The sequence below is a fragment of the Schistosoma haematobium genome, chromosome 6, assembly GCF_000699445.3.
Source record: "Schistosoma haematobium chromosome 6, whole genome shotgun sequence".
In the NCBI taxonomy this organism is placed as follows: Eukaryota; Metazoa; Platyhelminthes; class Trematoda; order Strigeidida; family Schistosomatidae; genus Schistosoma; species Schistosoma haematobium.
This window is the reverse complement of record NC_067201.1, coordinates 6,678,681-6,694,818: the sequence shown is the minus strand read 5'-3', so window position 1 is coordinate 6,694,818 and position 16,138 is coordinate 6,678,681. Positions and strand designations below refer to the sequence as shown.

Here is a 16,138-nt window from a genome sequence, read left to right as displayed (position 1 = left end):
ACGAAGTTTATGTAGGGTTATCTACTTCAAACGACTAATCAACGATGATCAACAAGGAGTTGAGCATACATGTTCTTTGGCAGAAGTTAACATACCAAATCATCACAATGACGTAAAATTAACAAGATGAGTATTTAAAGAAATGGAAATAATTGTAATAGTAATGATAATGAGAAAGACTAAACATTGAGAATTTATGTCGAACAGATATAATGTCAAAGCATTTATGAAGAAATACTAGAACTCAAGATGAACGAAATAAAACTATTAAATGAACTACTAATAAACCTATTCTGTATGATGTCACATTGTGGTGCGTGCTACAGCAACAGCAACAGCAACAGTCTGGTTTGATATGATGGAATGATATTTTGCAAATTAACCATTTACTATATGGTTTTTCTATTTTAACAAATAACTCTGTAATTTTGTGCTAAATACAATTCGGTTGTTCCCACCTGTGTTCTGTTCACTACAACATTTTTAAGTGATTGTAAACATGATAATTGGTTTATCTAGTAAAAGTATTCCTACGAAAAATATTTTAAACTGAAGTCTTGTGGAAATTTTGCAATAGTCAAATTTATTATCGTGTGAAATGTTTCCGTGTAATAAGTAGGATCTGAGTTATCTTTTAACCAGGTAATTTTTAAATAGACATTTGTATTACATATAGTTCTCTATATTTTATAATGATCATAAACCTTTTCATATTAATGAAATAGAATTGGAAGTTAAAAATGTAATTTGAATTTTATTCAACTTTATTGCTAGGAAGAGTGGAAGTAAAAGGAATGTTAGGTAATGAAGATAGTGATTGATTGTGAACAAGGTGATCTCAAGTGAAGTCAGAAATATGATGATAGTTGTTACTTCTTAGCTGATCATATTACGAGAGGATATTTCCCGTTGAGATAGCTAAAGTCGGCACTGGGTTAGGTGTGGCCTTGACTGCGGTACCCAAAGTACAAGTATTTGAAGTCGATTATATAAGGACGTCTTGCGAATAATCGTTGGTGTATTTGCCCCTTACATCTTATACTTTAACGCAGGTATTACATTTATAAAGTAAGGTGAGGTGTACAACACTAAAGACCGGCCTTTTCTACCATTTATTTTTATTATGGGAAGAGAGAAACGTACCAATGCTCAGCCATATCACTATCTATACAATCTGATCAGCATGAGAGATCCTAAAGGAATGGGCATGACAGACGGTCGGGTCATCACGATATGCAAACCTAGCCATAACATCGAAAGACCAGCTACAAGCGGGTGCTTTATTACTAAATAAGCTTCTGAATAACCGATCAATAAAAACCTTATCTACAGACAAGTGAAAGCGAAATTACGTTTAGGCTGATTTTCAGTATAGGTTAACTTTATCGGAAGAAACATTCAAAATCATGAAGCACCGGAGGGTTTTGTTGTATCAAGGTGGGACTCATCAACGTAGTGCAAACCGATAGCAACGTCAGGGATCGAGTCTATGGATTGTAGGTTTCATGGCAAACACCTTATCTTTGAACCGTTGAGTTGAAGTTTATACTTATAAACGTCATTCGATTCCGGATATAACGTTAAGATCATCAAAGTATCATTAATGATGATAACCATCTCATTTTTGACAGAGTTGAACTATATGAGTCACAACCTCACATCAGGCCTTCAAGAATTCATCTCAATATTAGCCATTAATAAGCAGAAGTGATTGATAAATGTTTAGTCTTTCTGAACAGTATAAGATGTTAAAAGATTTCGAAACTGATCAGAAGGAGAAGTAATCGCATACAAGGAAGAAATATGTATGCATAAAAAATATTATAAGTTTTATGCGCTATTTAAAAATTCTAAAAACCCATACTATTTCTATTTAATCGTTGTAGAGTTAGGTAACCAAAAAAAGGAAACAATGTTTCATAAACTGTTAAACTTCAAATTCACTACCACTGGATGCTTATATAGACAAAAACACATTCGGGAGTTGTTTCATCCTAGTATAGCATCCAGAAATGCACATCCACTACTCCATCGAAAGTTTAACACAAGACCACATTTCATAGTAAACATCTTGGAACACTGACTTTTAATGGCTTATATCTTTAACATTAATCGTTTATTGATATTAAAAGCTATAAGTTTAATCTCTAATGAGGTCGTGATTGTTCACTATTGAAAGATCTCATACTAGGACGAAATAGTTATTATATGTTTTCTAGTTTTCAATAATTGTCTAACATAGATCAATCAATTTGTAACGTAAAATAAGTTTTCATTGTGAATTGATATAAACTAAAAATAAATAAATAAATAAATAAAAACTGAATAATTGAATACAGTTTCTGTTCTCAGATCATTTAATAGTGTATATAACCTACTAACCTAATGAATATAATTGAAGAATTCAGAACGTTTAAATCTAATAGAGTATAGAATGATGATAGTATATATATATATATATATATTACTAAATTCTACTTTAAAAATTCGACCGTAATCATGATAATTAGACTAAATTGTGGTATTATTAATCTATAATTAAAAGAAATATCTTTGAACTTGTCTATTTATTCACATTTATGAAATAAAGAATAAAAGAAAGATTATTTATCATGTATAGTTTTTTTGGAAAAAAAAGCCAAGGAAACAAAAAAAAATGAGAAAAGAGAGAGAGAGGGGGGGGAGGGAGAAAGAAGTAATCTTATTTTTTTTTAAATTTTTTTAATTATTTCTTCCCAGAACATTGAGGTAAAAGTATGATGAAAAGTTAATGGAAATAAATAATGTAACTTTTAGGTTTTTCCACCTAAAATTCAAATATCACGTAAGAATGAATGGTAGAAATATATTTGTGTGTGTGTGTGTACTTTTAAAGATGTTTTAAAGTGATAACTAAAAATGATTTTTTTTTCACTATTAAGAGAGTAAAAATGGTTGTTAGTGAACGTATCAAATTTGTTTTGTTTTCTTTTTGTAGATTGTATATAATAGGTAAATAAACATAATTACTTAATTGTAACTGATAAGTCTTGCGAATTGAACGCTATGTTCGTTTCCTAAGCTATTCTGGAAACCCGCAGGCTAGAACTACACAGCGACCTGAACACCAGTGAGAAGACGCAAAGTATAAGAGAAATATTTTACTACAAGGTTCGTTCTTTTTTACAGAAAGCATGGGTATTTATAGACGTTAGCGTTTGTTAAATCAACATCATATTTCGGCCGATCCGTTAACGACATATTATGCTACTGACCAATAGTAGCACGCCACGTTGGTATTCTAGAATGCTCCATCATGCTCTGATTGGCTAAGACTCTTCGGCTCCTTTTGGAACTCTGGAGGCTCCGTTGAAGTTCTCCAAAAGCCGACTCGACAGTAACCCTAAACTCTTAATACTAAAACAAATTAACCAGACGAGATTAGATTATATGGATAAACTAATCTGATACAGACTCTTGGATTATTCCGTAAAACTCATTCATTTGTATGGCTATAAAGAATTTTCTCAATACATATTTGATATCAGTTGGTGATCTTAAAGTCTTAATCGTTATTCTAAACATCTAACTTTAGTTAATAGCACTGTGCGGACTCTTGAAAATCAATTTGAGTTCAAATATGAATTCTGGAAGACGGATAATCTACATTCGTGTTATATCTTGTGTCCTGTTTCTTTATTAATGCATAACGTAATGATACTGCCAATTAAAGAACAGTGAAGTATCGACTGGACCAATGACGCATAAAACCCATACGAGCAATCTAGTGTCCTTATAGTTCCTGCTTCCCACTTAGCCCTGCCTGTTAAGTCTAGAACACCAATCCGAGCCTCTGGAATATGAATCATTTATTTCAAACATACTGGGTTTATATACCGACCAGGCAGACCACATCGTACCATAGAATAGGAAACAACATTTGTACAAGAATTAGCCAAATGTGGCTGTGAATGAGGGAGATAGTAATTGATAGACTGGGTATAACTCAAGAATGGTAAATCATGTAATAATAGTCTATGGGTCAAAGTAAAGCTCATAATAAGAGGCACACGAATATAAATAGTTTAGTTACTTAATAATTATACAATAAAAATATACGTATAGTATTAGTCTATAAATGAATCCCAAAAGTTACCATTCACTATTCTCATCGGGATATAAAAATTCGTAAGGACGAATTTATATTCCATTGTTTTTTTTCGATTTACAGATAAAGTTACCCGTAGAAAAACTGTAATAGGTTCAATAAATGTGTAAAATGTATCTATACTTTGTAGTAGCATTATTTTTTTCCCATAAACTATCCATTTACAGAAGCTACTTTTCTGATTGGTTAAGAATCCTTCGAGATCGTTTTCCCTTAGTCCGTATACTCTACTATTATCATAAATGATATATGAAGAAAACATTTAGTAACAACTAGATTGTATTTGAAAATTACTGGATGATAAGGTGAATACGTTGATAGGTTTTATGTTATCAGACAATTATTCGATAAAATATCATTATTATTAAGGGTTTGAATTTTTCTATCAAGTACATTAAACTAATGAGTCACAATTAGGACGAAACATACGTCTCGCGTTCTACTTCTTGTCATAAATCCATTTAATGTTATATGTACACCTTACTAACACATTCCAAATAACATGAAACCTAGGGGTCTAGCAAAACTTTCTGCTGACAACCTCTAACCACTTGACATCAACAATATAATAGCTGAAAAACTCTAAACATTAAAAGACCTAGCTACTAAAATTCACAACATCTGGTTGATTTATAGCAAACATACTGACCTGTTTACAATAATAACTCTTATTAAAGTTAAAAATATGAAAAAAACTGTACTGACCAAGTAGTCATAGTAAAACAGCATGCCAAAAAGTCGAAATGATGCAATAGTAAGAATAATGACAATCAGTAAACATTTAAACAAGATTATTTTAAAGTAAGAAAGTAAGGAAGAACTAAAAAGAAAACATATTTTCACGGGAGAAAAGCATATGATAATTTTAAGTGAAGGGTTATGGAGATTGTTAAATTTCATTGAAAGCATGAACCGATCTAAGTTAGATCATCATTGAAAACTTAGAATCACTGGATGGTTATCTCGTCCTAGTATGGATATCAATGAAATTCAACAGTCTACGCAACCCATACTGTAAAAGCCTTATAGTTAATTGATCTTAGTTTATGAGTAGAGGAAGTAATGGCAGCCGTTTACGAAACTTAAATCGACAGATTGTTTCTGATTGTGTACTATCGTCTAATGTCGAAACACAATGTACGTAGGGTCGTTTAGGCTAGCAAATCTAGTGAAACTAACAACATCAGTGATAAGTTAAAATTCAGTCAGCTTGTAAAGCTCAGTGATAATGTCGTTAACGGTGATTATGAGTGATAGGATGTTTGGAATTCATGAGATACAATCGTGTACCTTCAAGACTATATTTACATCTTGATGATGACTGTCAACAACAATTTAGAACTTCCTATCAATCTCTCATTTCTAACCATTTAACATGTACTTTTCATTTCTACAGTAAAATATATCAGTAAATTTTAAACAATTTCTATCATTAAAACTAGATCAAATCATCAAGATCATTTATCATATGCTTAAAATAGTCTGTTTTGTTTTCAATAAAATCTTATCTATGTCTTATATCTTTACTTCAATCTCAACAGTTCGACTATTTTTGCTTTATAAGTTGACATCATTTTTCAAGTGTGTTGTGTGCCTGTGTGTGTGTGTTTAGTAAATTACTTCTAGAAATTACTGTATTTGTAAATGTAAAAATGATAGAAGAAAAATGTATCTAGAACAAGGTTTCAATAAAAACAATAACAGTTTGATTTGAAACTTAGATTAAAATAAAGGTAAACTTTTTTTTAAAAAAAAAGAGGAAACGTACATAAAGAAAGGAATTTTGTGTTAGTAACATATAAAAACTATCCATGCACAACAACTATTGTGCTAATTTATATGAAGTATGAATAAGAAGTTAAAGGAAGAGATTTTAAACCAAATAGAATATAGAAGAGATAGACTGTGGTTAAGAGTGAAATTCAGGATGATTGTTTCGCTCTATTTGAGGCTCATCAAATGAATATGGCTCAATCCCAGTGTTGATATTTACAACGAAACTTCAACTAAGTAGCTATCTCTTCAAATGATCTGTCGGCTACAGACACTTAATTGTGTGATATTATAAATGTACTTACAAACAAAGTTATTGATTTTATTATTTTTATTTATATAAACACATAAATATTGGTACAGCGAGGCACCAACTTTAGATACGCCACACTTCGCCATTCGAATTATGTGAGGGATGGAATACTGTCCGGGTGCCCAAACCGAAGCAATTGATATTAAATACAAATCTTAGTGTTAATCTAACTACAAATAAATCAAATACGAAGCAGTATATTAACGTACCATTTTGATTTCATTTGGAAGTCAAATAAATCTTTATTGTCATTATGTTCTAATTTGTGTCGTTCGATTCATGGTTTTCCAGTACCAAATACTAAGTCAGTTAGGGAAGTTTTTATTAATTTTTTTAGAACCATAACATAAGCGATAACAGTCTTCATAATTCTAACAGCACTTAAAACTACTTTCTTCACAATCAAATCTTTTCTTGTAATTAATGAAAGGTTTACGTAATACAGATAAATTATTTACATAAGTCATTAGCAATATGTCAAATTCTTAATCATATTTTTATGTTTGACATAAAACTCTAGACTCTTTGAAAAAGCTTGAACCAGATTGCCAGGCGAAACGTTGGATTTACTCCAAATTACTTCGCTGAGATTTTACAAATACATTCTTCCTCTTTAATTGTAAAAAGGTTTTAAAAAAATAACAGCATGTATAACAAAAATATGTATCTTGACAATTACTATTTTAATAGTTGAGATCATGAGTCAGTCAAAGCTAGACCACCATGGAAAACGTGGAAGAACTGAACGGCTTTTTTGTTTTATTGTGGGACTCCTCCGTGGCGGCGCATATCCACGACCCCGCCCCGTGGGATTCGAACCCAGGACCCATTAGCCTCACGTGCGAGCGCTTAATCACTAGACCACTGAGCCGGCCGTCATCCAACAGTGTTAATGTCTAATTTCAACTAATCCACGAGATTGAGCGACACATCCACCATTGTCATCAGTGAGTTCGAATCCCGTGGGGCGGGGTCGTGGATGCATATTGGTGAGGAGCCCCACAATAGAACGAAACCACTATCCAGTGCTTTTAGGTTTTCCATAGTGGTCTAGCTTTAATTGAGTCATGATTGCAACTATTGAAACTAGTACAATCTCCACAAAACCCCTACTGATGCTAACTACTATTTTGGGTTAGAAGGAAAATAATTCTATTAAAATGTATATCTTATGAATATATTTTTGAAAAAGCAAATACATTGAGAATGTTTATCCAACGATTTAGTTGATCCACCAGAATCTATAGGCAAGCTTTTTTATAGTTCAGCATATAATATTACTAAAATGTGCATCTTTCTGCTTAGTATCCTATAACTCTGTGTGATGAAGATCCGCTTCACCAAGTTGAATTAACATCATTTATGTGTGATAAGAGTTACATAGAAGTGTTAAATAGAAACATAAACAAATGTTGAAACACACAAACATAAAGTGATGTGTCAAATCAAAGGAAATAGTTATTGGTCAACGAACAAACACAGATAGACATGAAATATTAAGGGACTATTTTATATATGCAATCGAGTTCACTTCTGTTCTCTACTTAACCATGCTTATCAACTATTTTGTAATGTGGATAAAAATAATGATATATTTGTAGTATTCCCATGAATAGACAAATTAGATTTTCTGACGTTTCGTGACTCAATGTAATCCATTTCTTCAGAGAATAAATAACCAAATCAAAATTAACCCAAGTTTAAATAGTACAAAGGAACAAAGCAAGAATATTAGGTGTGATCAATCAAAAAACAGGTTTGACCAAGTTAATGTCATGTCATTCCACTTAAGGTGATCTATATGAGACATATTTTTATTCATGTATTTGGGTAATTTAGTGTTTTATGAGGGATTGTGAACCACAAAACTCTTTTTTCCCCATTATAACATAAAATATTTTCCAAAAAAAGTAACAAAATACTCATTAAACTTATTAGCAAACTAATGAAACAGCAAGATAGAATTAACTTACTTTACTCGATGCCATATCGCTAACAGATCGATGGGTTTGTATATTTTCTAATCTTTCTAAACACCATTCAAGTTCTTCCAATGTTTCACTAGCTGTTATCTTATTTTGTCCACCACTACAACTACCACTGTAACCTTGTTTTTTTTTAAAAAAAAAAGGAAAACAGAGAACAAAAAGAAAATACGAAAGAAAATGAGACAAATATCAAGTTGTTCTTTGTCTACAAAAATGTAAACAAAACTTATCGTTTATATAAATCAAATGAACAAAGGTAATATGTTCATAAACAACTAAACAGAAAGGATTGAATTGTAATTATATTTAAAGTATAATTGAACAAAATGAAAACATTTTAATTCTTGACAAAATTAGTCGGTTACTAACTACTTTTATTTATTATTCAGTAGTTGATTTTAATATTAGAAGAATGAAAACATATTCATTTTTAATATAATGAAAAAACTGAAATAACCATCTTTTTGTTAAAGCTCAATGATATAAATAAAAGTATACTAGACTAACTAATCAATCGGATTTAAGGTAATAAATTTTGTATTTTTGAATGATGGATAACGTATATCTCAGAAAAACTGAAGTAAATACTACGAATATGCTTGACATTGATAAACATGCGAACATAAAGTAATAGAGATCGTGATTTATAAATTTGTAAGGACAACTCAAAGGTGTTTGAAATAATCAAAGAACTTTATAAACATTCACTTACATTAAGCTACAAGAAAGTTGATCTACTCGATTCTTATTAATTACTCTTAGCCTCTAACGCCATATCTTAACGGTAACTCTGATTTCTAAGTCTAACTTATACTGATAACCCTAGGTCGTTATACAGCCCTCAAATGACCTGGTACGATCAAGAGTGGAAATAGTCAGCTCTCCTTCTCGTCATGCTCTCAAATGGCCACGTGAATACAACCACTTCCAGGTAAGTCCAACTCACTGCCTTTTCGTGGCGGGGGTATTGCTTATGAACTTGAGAGGACAAAAAGCGAGTGTCCGGCGCTTTGACTGTGTTGGTGGATACGGAGGGTTCACCTAGAGGAGTTAGGAAACCCTGATTCCCAACCATTGGTGCACATGGGCTCCAGGATCCTAAGGAAACAAATGGCATATGAACCTATTGTTGGTCACCGGCTACCATGGGACTGCATCTCCTTACGTCGCTTCACTTCCTTGTGGATTAGACCTTAAGTTCAAAGGCTCGGGGTGTGTCCTCCTAAGAAAACCACGTTCTGGGCATCCGGGCAGCATCTCATCCCTCACACAAATCGAATAATTTATGTCTCATTTATATTTCATGCTTCCTTGTACCAATGTTTATGTATTTAAATAAATGAAATAAATAGATCGTTATACTTAATCTTAATCCAAATATTAATAACTAATCCTAACCTACTCCTATCTCCAAATCCCGATAGTAACCCAACTTCTAACATTAAACGTGAACCTCTAAATCTCGGCCAAAGCTCCTAGACATTATGAGCCTTTATGTAACAAATTATTTATCGAAATCATCTGAATTATAATTCTATGTGTTCAAAAAAGTACCCAGTACTGAACAGTTTTACCGTGATATGCTTTAAAAACTAGTAATGAAATAACCATTGTGTCACTAAAACTTGACCAGTACATTTCCTTCAATCTAGGAAATAACAATTTTATCTCTAAATGTCTAAACATTGATTTAAATTCTATAGACGATCATGACATTTACGAGTATTTATGGAATTTCAATTTCGTTCAAATAATGATCGGAAACTGTGTATGAAAACGTTTTAGAGTTTTATAGAATATAGAAATATATATATCAATGGGTGGTAGAGTTGATAAAAGTAGTAAATAGCATTGACTATTGAAAAACCACATTTATCAAGCCAAATTTATAAACCCTAGCTCTCATTTAATCATTTGATTTGATGTAGATTGATTTAACGGGTTGTTGCGCTATATTGTGAATTGATTGAAATTGAGATCATATCATTGAACATTGACACAATCTTTTTAATGGTTAGGCATTCTCTACGAAGTTCTGAGTTCGACCCCTAGTGGACTTATGGGAGCATACTACTAAGGAGTTCCATAATGAGATGAAATAGCTGTCTACCACTTTCTAATTTCTAACACTACCCTAACTGTGATCAGTCTATGATGAATATAACATAAGAATATTGTTTAATTAAAAATGAAAATGAAAACTGAAATACTTACCTAAGTGTGAAGAACTATTTCCATCTTCATTAGATTGTATTGATTGAACAGCTCCAAATCGTGAACTAGAAAAATAAAAGGCACTTTAGAGAAATTTGTTAAACATGTATCGTTTGTCTCTTTAATTACACTTCCCTAGAATAGGTTTAAGAGCGTTGTGAATATGGATTTCGTGTACAAAATGTTCACAATTATTCAGTTCAGTTGCTATAAATACGTTTTTTTCTATCCATCATATGTAATATGCTTTAATTCTAACCTATTTGTCTATTCTTATAACAAGATAGATAAAGAGAAAAATATACCGAGAACTATAGTGTTCCTGTTTGAGTTTTCCAGTATTTATTATCGTAATAATCTATAGTCCTTCTGTAGTAGCGCATCGGTACATACAGCTAGTATTCATTATTATGCAGCTCAAACAAATTTAAAATAGGTAGGTTAATTACAATATTTGTACAGTTGAAACATAGATGGCCATCAAACGTTTAAGCCGTTACAGTAGTAGTTGCTATCACCGAAAATGATTTCGTGATATTCATTTTTTTAGTGAATATATTAGGAAGAAGTCACTATTAATGAACATTTTTTTGTTGCTGAGTAGTAACAGAAGTGGTTCAGGTAAATAGTTTTATTTTAAAAAATTCATCGTCGTCTACGAGTTAGACATTAGCACTGTGGATGCCGACTCAACAGTCTAAAAGTTAAGGTAGGTGCATTTTAGTGGAACCCTTTATTTTGTCGTCATTTAGATCGGACGATGTTTGTGAACGGGCTCTCCACTTTATTGGCCCGGGATCTGACTCCAAGTAGATAGTATGAATGATTGTTATTGAAATATATATGTCGTCTATCCTCGTATATAATGACCGACTTGAATCGCGTTAGTCAATAACAATTGAATAAGTCGAATAACGAGAATGGACTTACCCGCCATCTCCACTGCATGTCGTTTCGCTTCGCTCTATTTCATTCACTTCATATGCAAAATATATGTATTCAAAAGTCCATTCTCGTTGTTTGACTTATTTAATTCCGTTACTGACTAACGCGATTTAAATCGATAATTATATATATATATATATATATATATATATATATATATATACGAGGATAGGTGACATATATATTTCAATAACAACCATTCATATTATCTACTTGGAGTCAGATCCCAGTCCACTAAACCATCCAACTAACGAGTCTCAAGTAAGGTAAAACCAGTGTCTTGGATTTCATTACTAACAATATCAAACCTATTCTAAATAGTGTTTGATTTTTGTTTTGGTAATTAATTAACGAAACATACACAAAGGGAAAAGCAAGATTCTCCAATAAAACAAAGCATGCAACAATCGAATCACACTTGACGAAAAAGATTTGGAACGTGTAAAAACCTTTACATATCTGAGCAGCAACATTGATGAACACGGTGGATCTGATGCAGATGTGAATGCGCGGATCGACAAAACAAGAGCAGCATATCTACAACTGGAGAATATCTGGAACTAAAAACAACTGTCTGTCAACCAACACCCAAGTCAGAATTTTCAATACAAATGTCAAGACAGTTCTACTGTATGAGGCGGAGACTTGGAGAACTACGAAAGCCATCATCCAGAAGATACAAGTGTTTATTAACAACTATCTACGCAAAATACTTCGAATCCGTTGACCAGACACTATCAGCAACAACCTACTATGGAAGAGAACAAACCAGATCCCAGCGGAGGAAGAAATCAGGAAGAAGCGCTGGAAGTACATAGGATACATATTGAGGAAATCACCCAACTACATCAGAACGCAGGCCCTCACATGGAATCCTCAATACCAAAGGAGGAGAGGAAGACCAAAGAACACATTACATCGAGAAATGGAGACAGATATGAGAAGAATCAAACAAGAATTGGATAGAACTAGAAAAGAATGCCCAAGACAGAGTGGGTTGGAGAATGCTGGTCGACGGCCTATGTTCCATTACGAGTAACAGGAGTAATTAATTCATTCACGAACTGTCTACTTATAGAGATGTAAACTCAAATCAATAGAGTATCTATTATTATTTACTTATATTATATAGACAATATATATGAAATGCTTTTAACTTCTTTTACTTTATATAAAAGAAAACAAAAATAAAAAGATATCAGATAATATTTTAGTATGAAATAAGATAGATGACAAATAAAATAAACAAGATATATTTTGATGAATTCAAGGCCATCTAAGGCCAAGTTGATATAAACAAATAATAAATAAAACATATCATGTTTTTATTTTCTTTTTCTTTTTCTCGATGTAAAGGAGTTAAATTACTTTTATTATCATAGAATGTTTGTTGGTTTTTTATTTCTGGAATAATAAATGATATTTGTTTATTGTAACTTATAAATTAATGATTTCTTATAAAGTAATCTTTGATATCATTGATAAATGAACACTTCTTAAAGCGTTATATATACATGTATACTATTAAGATGATTATTACAAACTATAGGGATTGTAATACTTCGATTACAGTTTAATTTGATTAAAAGAAATCTATAAAAAAAGAGGTAAATGATTAGATAATTTAGATTTGTTATTGATTGAGATCATGAACCTATTGGTGTTAGACCAACAACCAATCCGTGGATTGGTTTAGGTTAGATATTAATACCGTTGGATGTTGGCTCAGTAATTTAGTAGGTTAATTGTTCGAGCGCGAGACTGAAGGCTCTCGGTTCGAATCCTGCGAGTGAGATCGTGGATGCGCACTGATGAGGAGTCGCACAATAGGAAGAAACGGCCGTTCAATGCTTCCAGGTTTTCAGTGGTGGTCTAACATCAATCAGCTCATGATCTCAATCAATAACTTAATTATCTTCACAATCTTATACTAATAATTTAGATTTGATCAGCTAGTCATGGTCGAAGTACAATTTGGAGCATATATGTGGGTATTTATGCGTTCTTAGATTATGATAATATGATGAGATGAATTTTAAAAAAAAGATGAATAGAATACAAATTGAAATTGTGTAATAGCAATGATAAACAAAAATAACTGAAGATTGGGAATATAGCTTGAAAAGACAGAATGGAAAGATATTCATGAAAGAATAGTGCAATTCAAGATAGATAGGAAGAGAAATAATAAATACATCTGTACTACTTTAACTGGTTACGACAAGATTATATGATGGAATCATAAATTTTATATTGATCCAGATTCAGTTATGTGATATATCTATTCTTTATTCAGAGCCTATCACACTTAAACATAAATGAAATACGCCAAAAGAATACTTTTATTAATAACAAATTGGAGATATTGAAATGGATCAAACGATCAGATTTACATTCTGAAATCATGCAATTTAAAACGAAGGTATCTAAAACCAACCTAAAATTAATCTAATATTCAAATATACAACTTTCATTAAAGAATTTCTTATTAAAACACTAATATATGAATGAGGAATATTCTTTTCAATGGATTTCTCACCAGGTTCTACAATTATGTATCCAAACTAACAATCCATAAAATTAGCCAGGTTTAAGGCAAAGTTCATCATTTATAATATTATAGCGAGTGAATTAAGGATTGTTTGTAATGTAAACTAAAATCGTCCACGTTGAGGTGACTAATATGGTAATGAACAAAAATACAAGTGGGGATGACTAAGTGTATTACAGAGTTATTTGGTAAAATATAAAAACCATACATTTAATCCATTAATTGTTTCAGACTTTATTTTTCCTTCGTTTCCACAACAATTACTCGCTGTTTCCGTTCTCTTTTATTCAATCTTTCCAGCTTTCTGATTCCAGGTTTTCCACTTTCGATTGGTGTTACATACTACTTATATATGTCGACATAAGTAGCACACACCGTAGTATATTGTGTTAACTTGAGTAGGTTTATACGTTAGATGAAATTGTGAGATAAAATGATCAGAATAAATATGGTCAACATGTGATGACAGAGAGAAGAATGTAATTACAAATTGGAAATTACGTAATATGTAGAATGATACGAAATGGGTACGAATTAGTAGATAGGGCTGTATGCTGAATAACTTTCCCAAAAAAGTTGGCAGGTTTTATAATAATAACAATAATGTATGAGTAAGATAAGTTTAAGCCATAAAAATGAACATTTGTCAAATTACATTTTTGGTTGTAAGCAGCTGACGAGAAACCTCGAAATATTATGAATTCATGCTATTCTGCATCAATATTTGTTCTTGCTTTATTTAAATTCATAAAGGGAACCAATTGCATGAAATTTATAAAAGGAGAGGTTGAACATTTTTCTTCTGGATGTCAAACTCTGGTTTTTTTTATTCGAATAGCAATTGCTTCAGAAGTCTAAAAGATTCTCGGTTTGACAGATATAGGCAGATCGCTACATGTTGACTGTACGACCCGTTTGTACTAAATGAGCTGAAATTGAGCTGTTAACATTTTAAACTATGTTTGGGATACGATTCCCTCCCTTTAAATGCAAAATAATGCTTTAGGATCGGCTTGTGTCAGTTCTTAGATTAATGATAGAGAGCGAAGTAATTCAACAACTCGACCACTTCATTTGTCTTGAGAGTCTCATCAGTACTGATGGTCTGGTGTCTGACGAAATCTTGGCACGGATTCAGAAGGCTCGATTGGCTTTTGCAAGCTTGCGTCCCTTGTGTCATAGGTGAGACATCCGTCTGTTAACCGAAAGACGATTTTGTTGAACGACAGTTTGCTCCACTCTACTTTCTGGGTGTGAAACCCGACTATTAAGAATAAAGGACATTCGCAGGTTACAATTATTTGATCATAGTTGTCTTCGATGCGTTGCCCGTGTATTATGGGACCACCGAGTGAGCAATGGCTAGGTTGGGAATAAAGTACCAGGTAAAGGTGGTAAACGGACTGATGAGGTAGTAAATCTTGATCATATAAGGTGGTTGGGACATGCTTTATGTATGCCTGGCTACGGTCTACATCGATGGGCGATGTTGTCCGGTGTAGAAGCAGTCTAGAAGAATGCTAGGGGTAGCCAAACCGAAACATGGCATTAGTCCATAAACTCATTGACAACTAGACCAGAAGACGTTCATGAGTATAGACTCCCTGGCGTCCGCATGATTATTGTACCTAGTGGTAACATACTTTGGATGGCATGGCTCAAAATCGTTCACAATGGCGCAGATGCAGACATTTCTTGTCTTCACTTAAATTCTAGGCTTCTGAATTCCTCACAACTTTTTTTTATTTTTATTCCACTCATTTATAATTTCGTGAATCATATCTTCGATATCTAATCTTTTTTTATTACCACTAATACCATTACTACCTTTACTGCCCTGGGATTTGGCCCGGTAATTTCATCTTTCTGCGCAAAAGAGAAAGAAAGTAGGTAACCGGTTTAAACTTCCCTCTTCTGACTTCAGTTCAGATAGCTGGGTTGAAGGACTAAGGTAACATTGGTTTAACTAAATTAGATGACTTGATTACAATTTATATAGATGAAGTTACTGATACTTTAGGTAATTAAACATTTGGTACCGACTTTTTAACTGATCTCTAATATTGTAAAATTTCATACATTTGAATCCCGGGCAGTAGATAAAATGTGAAAAGTATGCAAAATTACTTTAATATTAAAGCTATTTTAAGTACAGAAAGCAAGAATATTTATAGGTTTGTGGGTTACCTTGATATTCTGGAGGATTC

General features: G+C 32.3%; 1 protein-coding gene across 3 annotated transcripts in view; it reads right to left on the bottom strand.

Annotated features, from left to right (window-relative positions):
- The window catches only part of PDE4D_1 (cAMP-specific 3',5'-cyclic phosphodiesterase 4D), a gene marked incomplete at its 5' end in the record, with an annotated part of 193,579 nt that overhangs the window by 29,069 nt on the left and 148,372 nt on the right, over nucleotides 1–16,138 (bottom strand). For all 3 annotated transcript variants that reach the window (XM_051216755.1, XM_051216756.1, XM_035732328.2), the window contains 2 exons: nucleotides 8,207–8,340; nucleotides 10,436–10,500. In XM_051216755.1, the coding sequence (XP_051065363.1) occupies nucleotides 8,207–8,340; nucleotides 10,436–10,500 (199 nt within the window). The remainder of the gene's footprint in view (nucleotides 1–8,206; nucleotides 8,341–10,435; nucleotides 10,501–16,138) is intronic.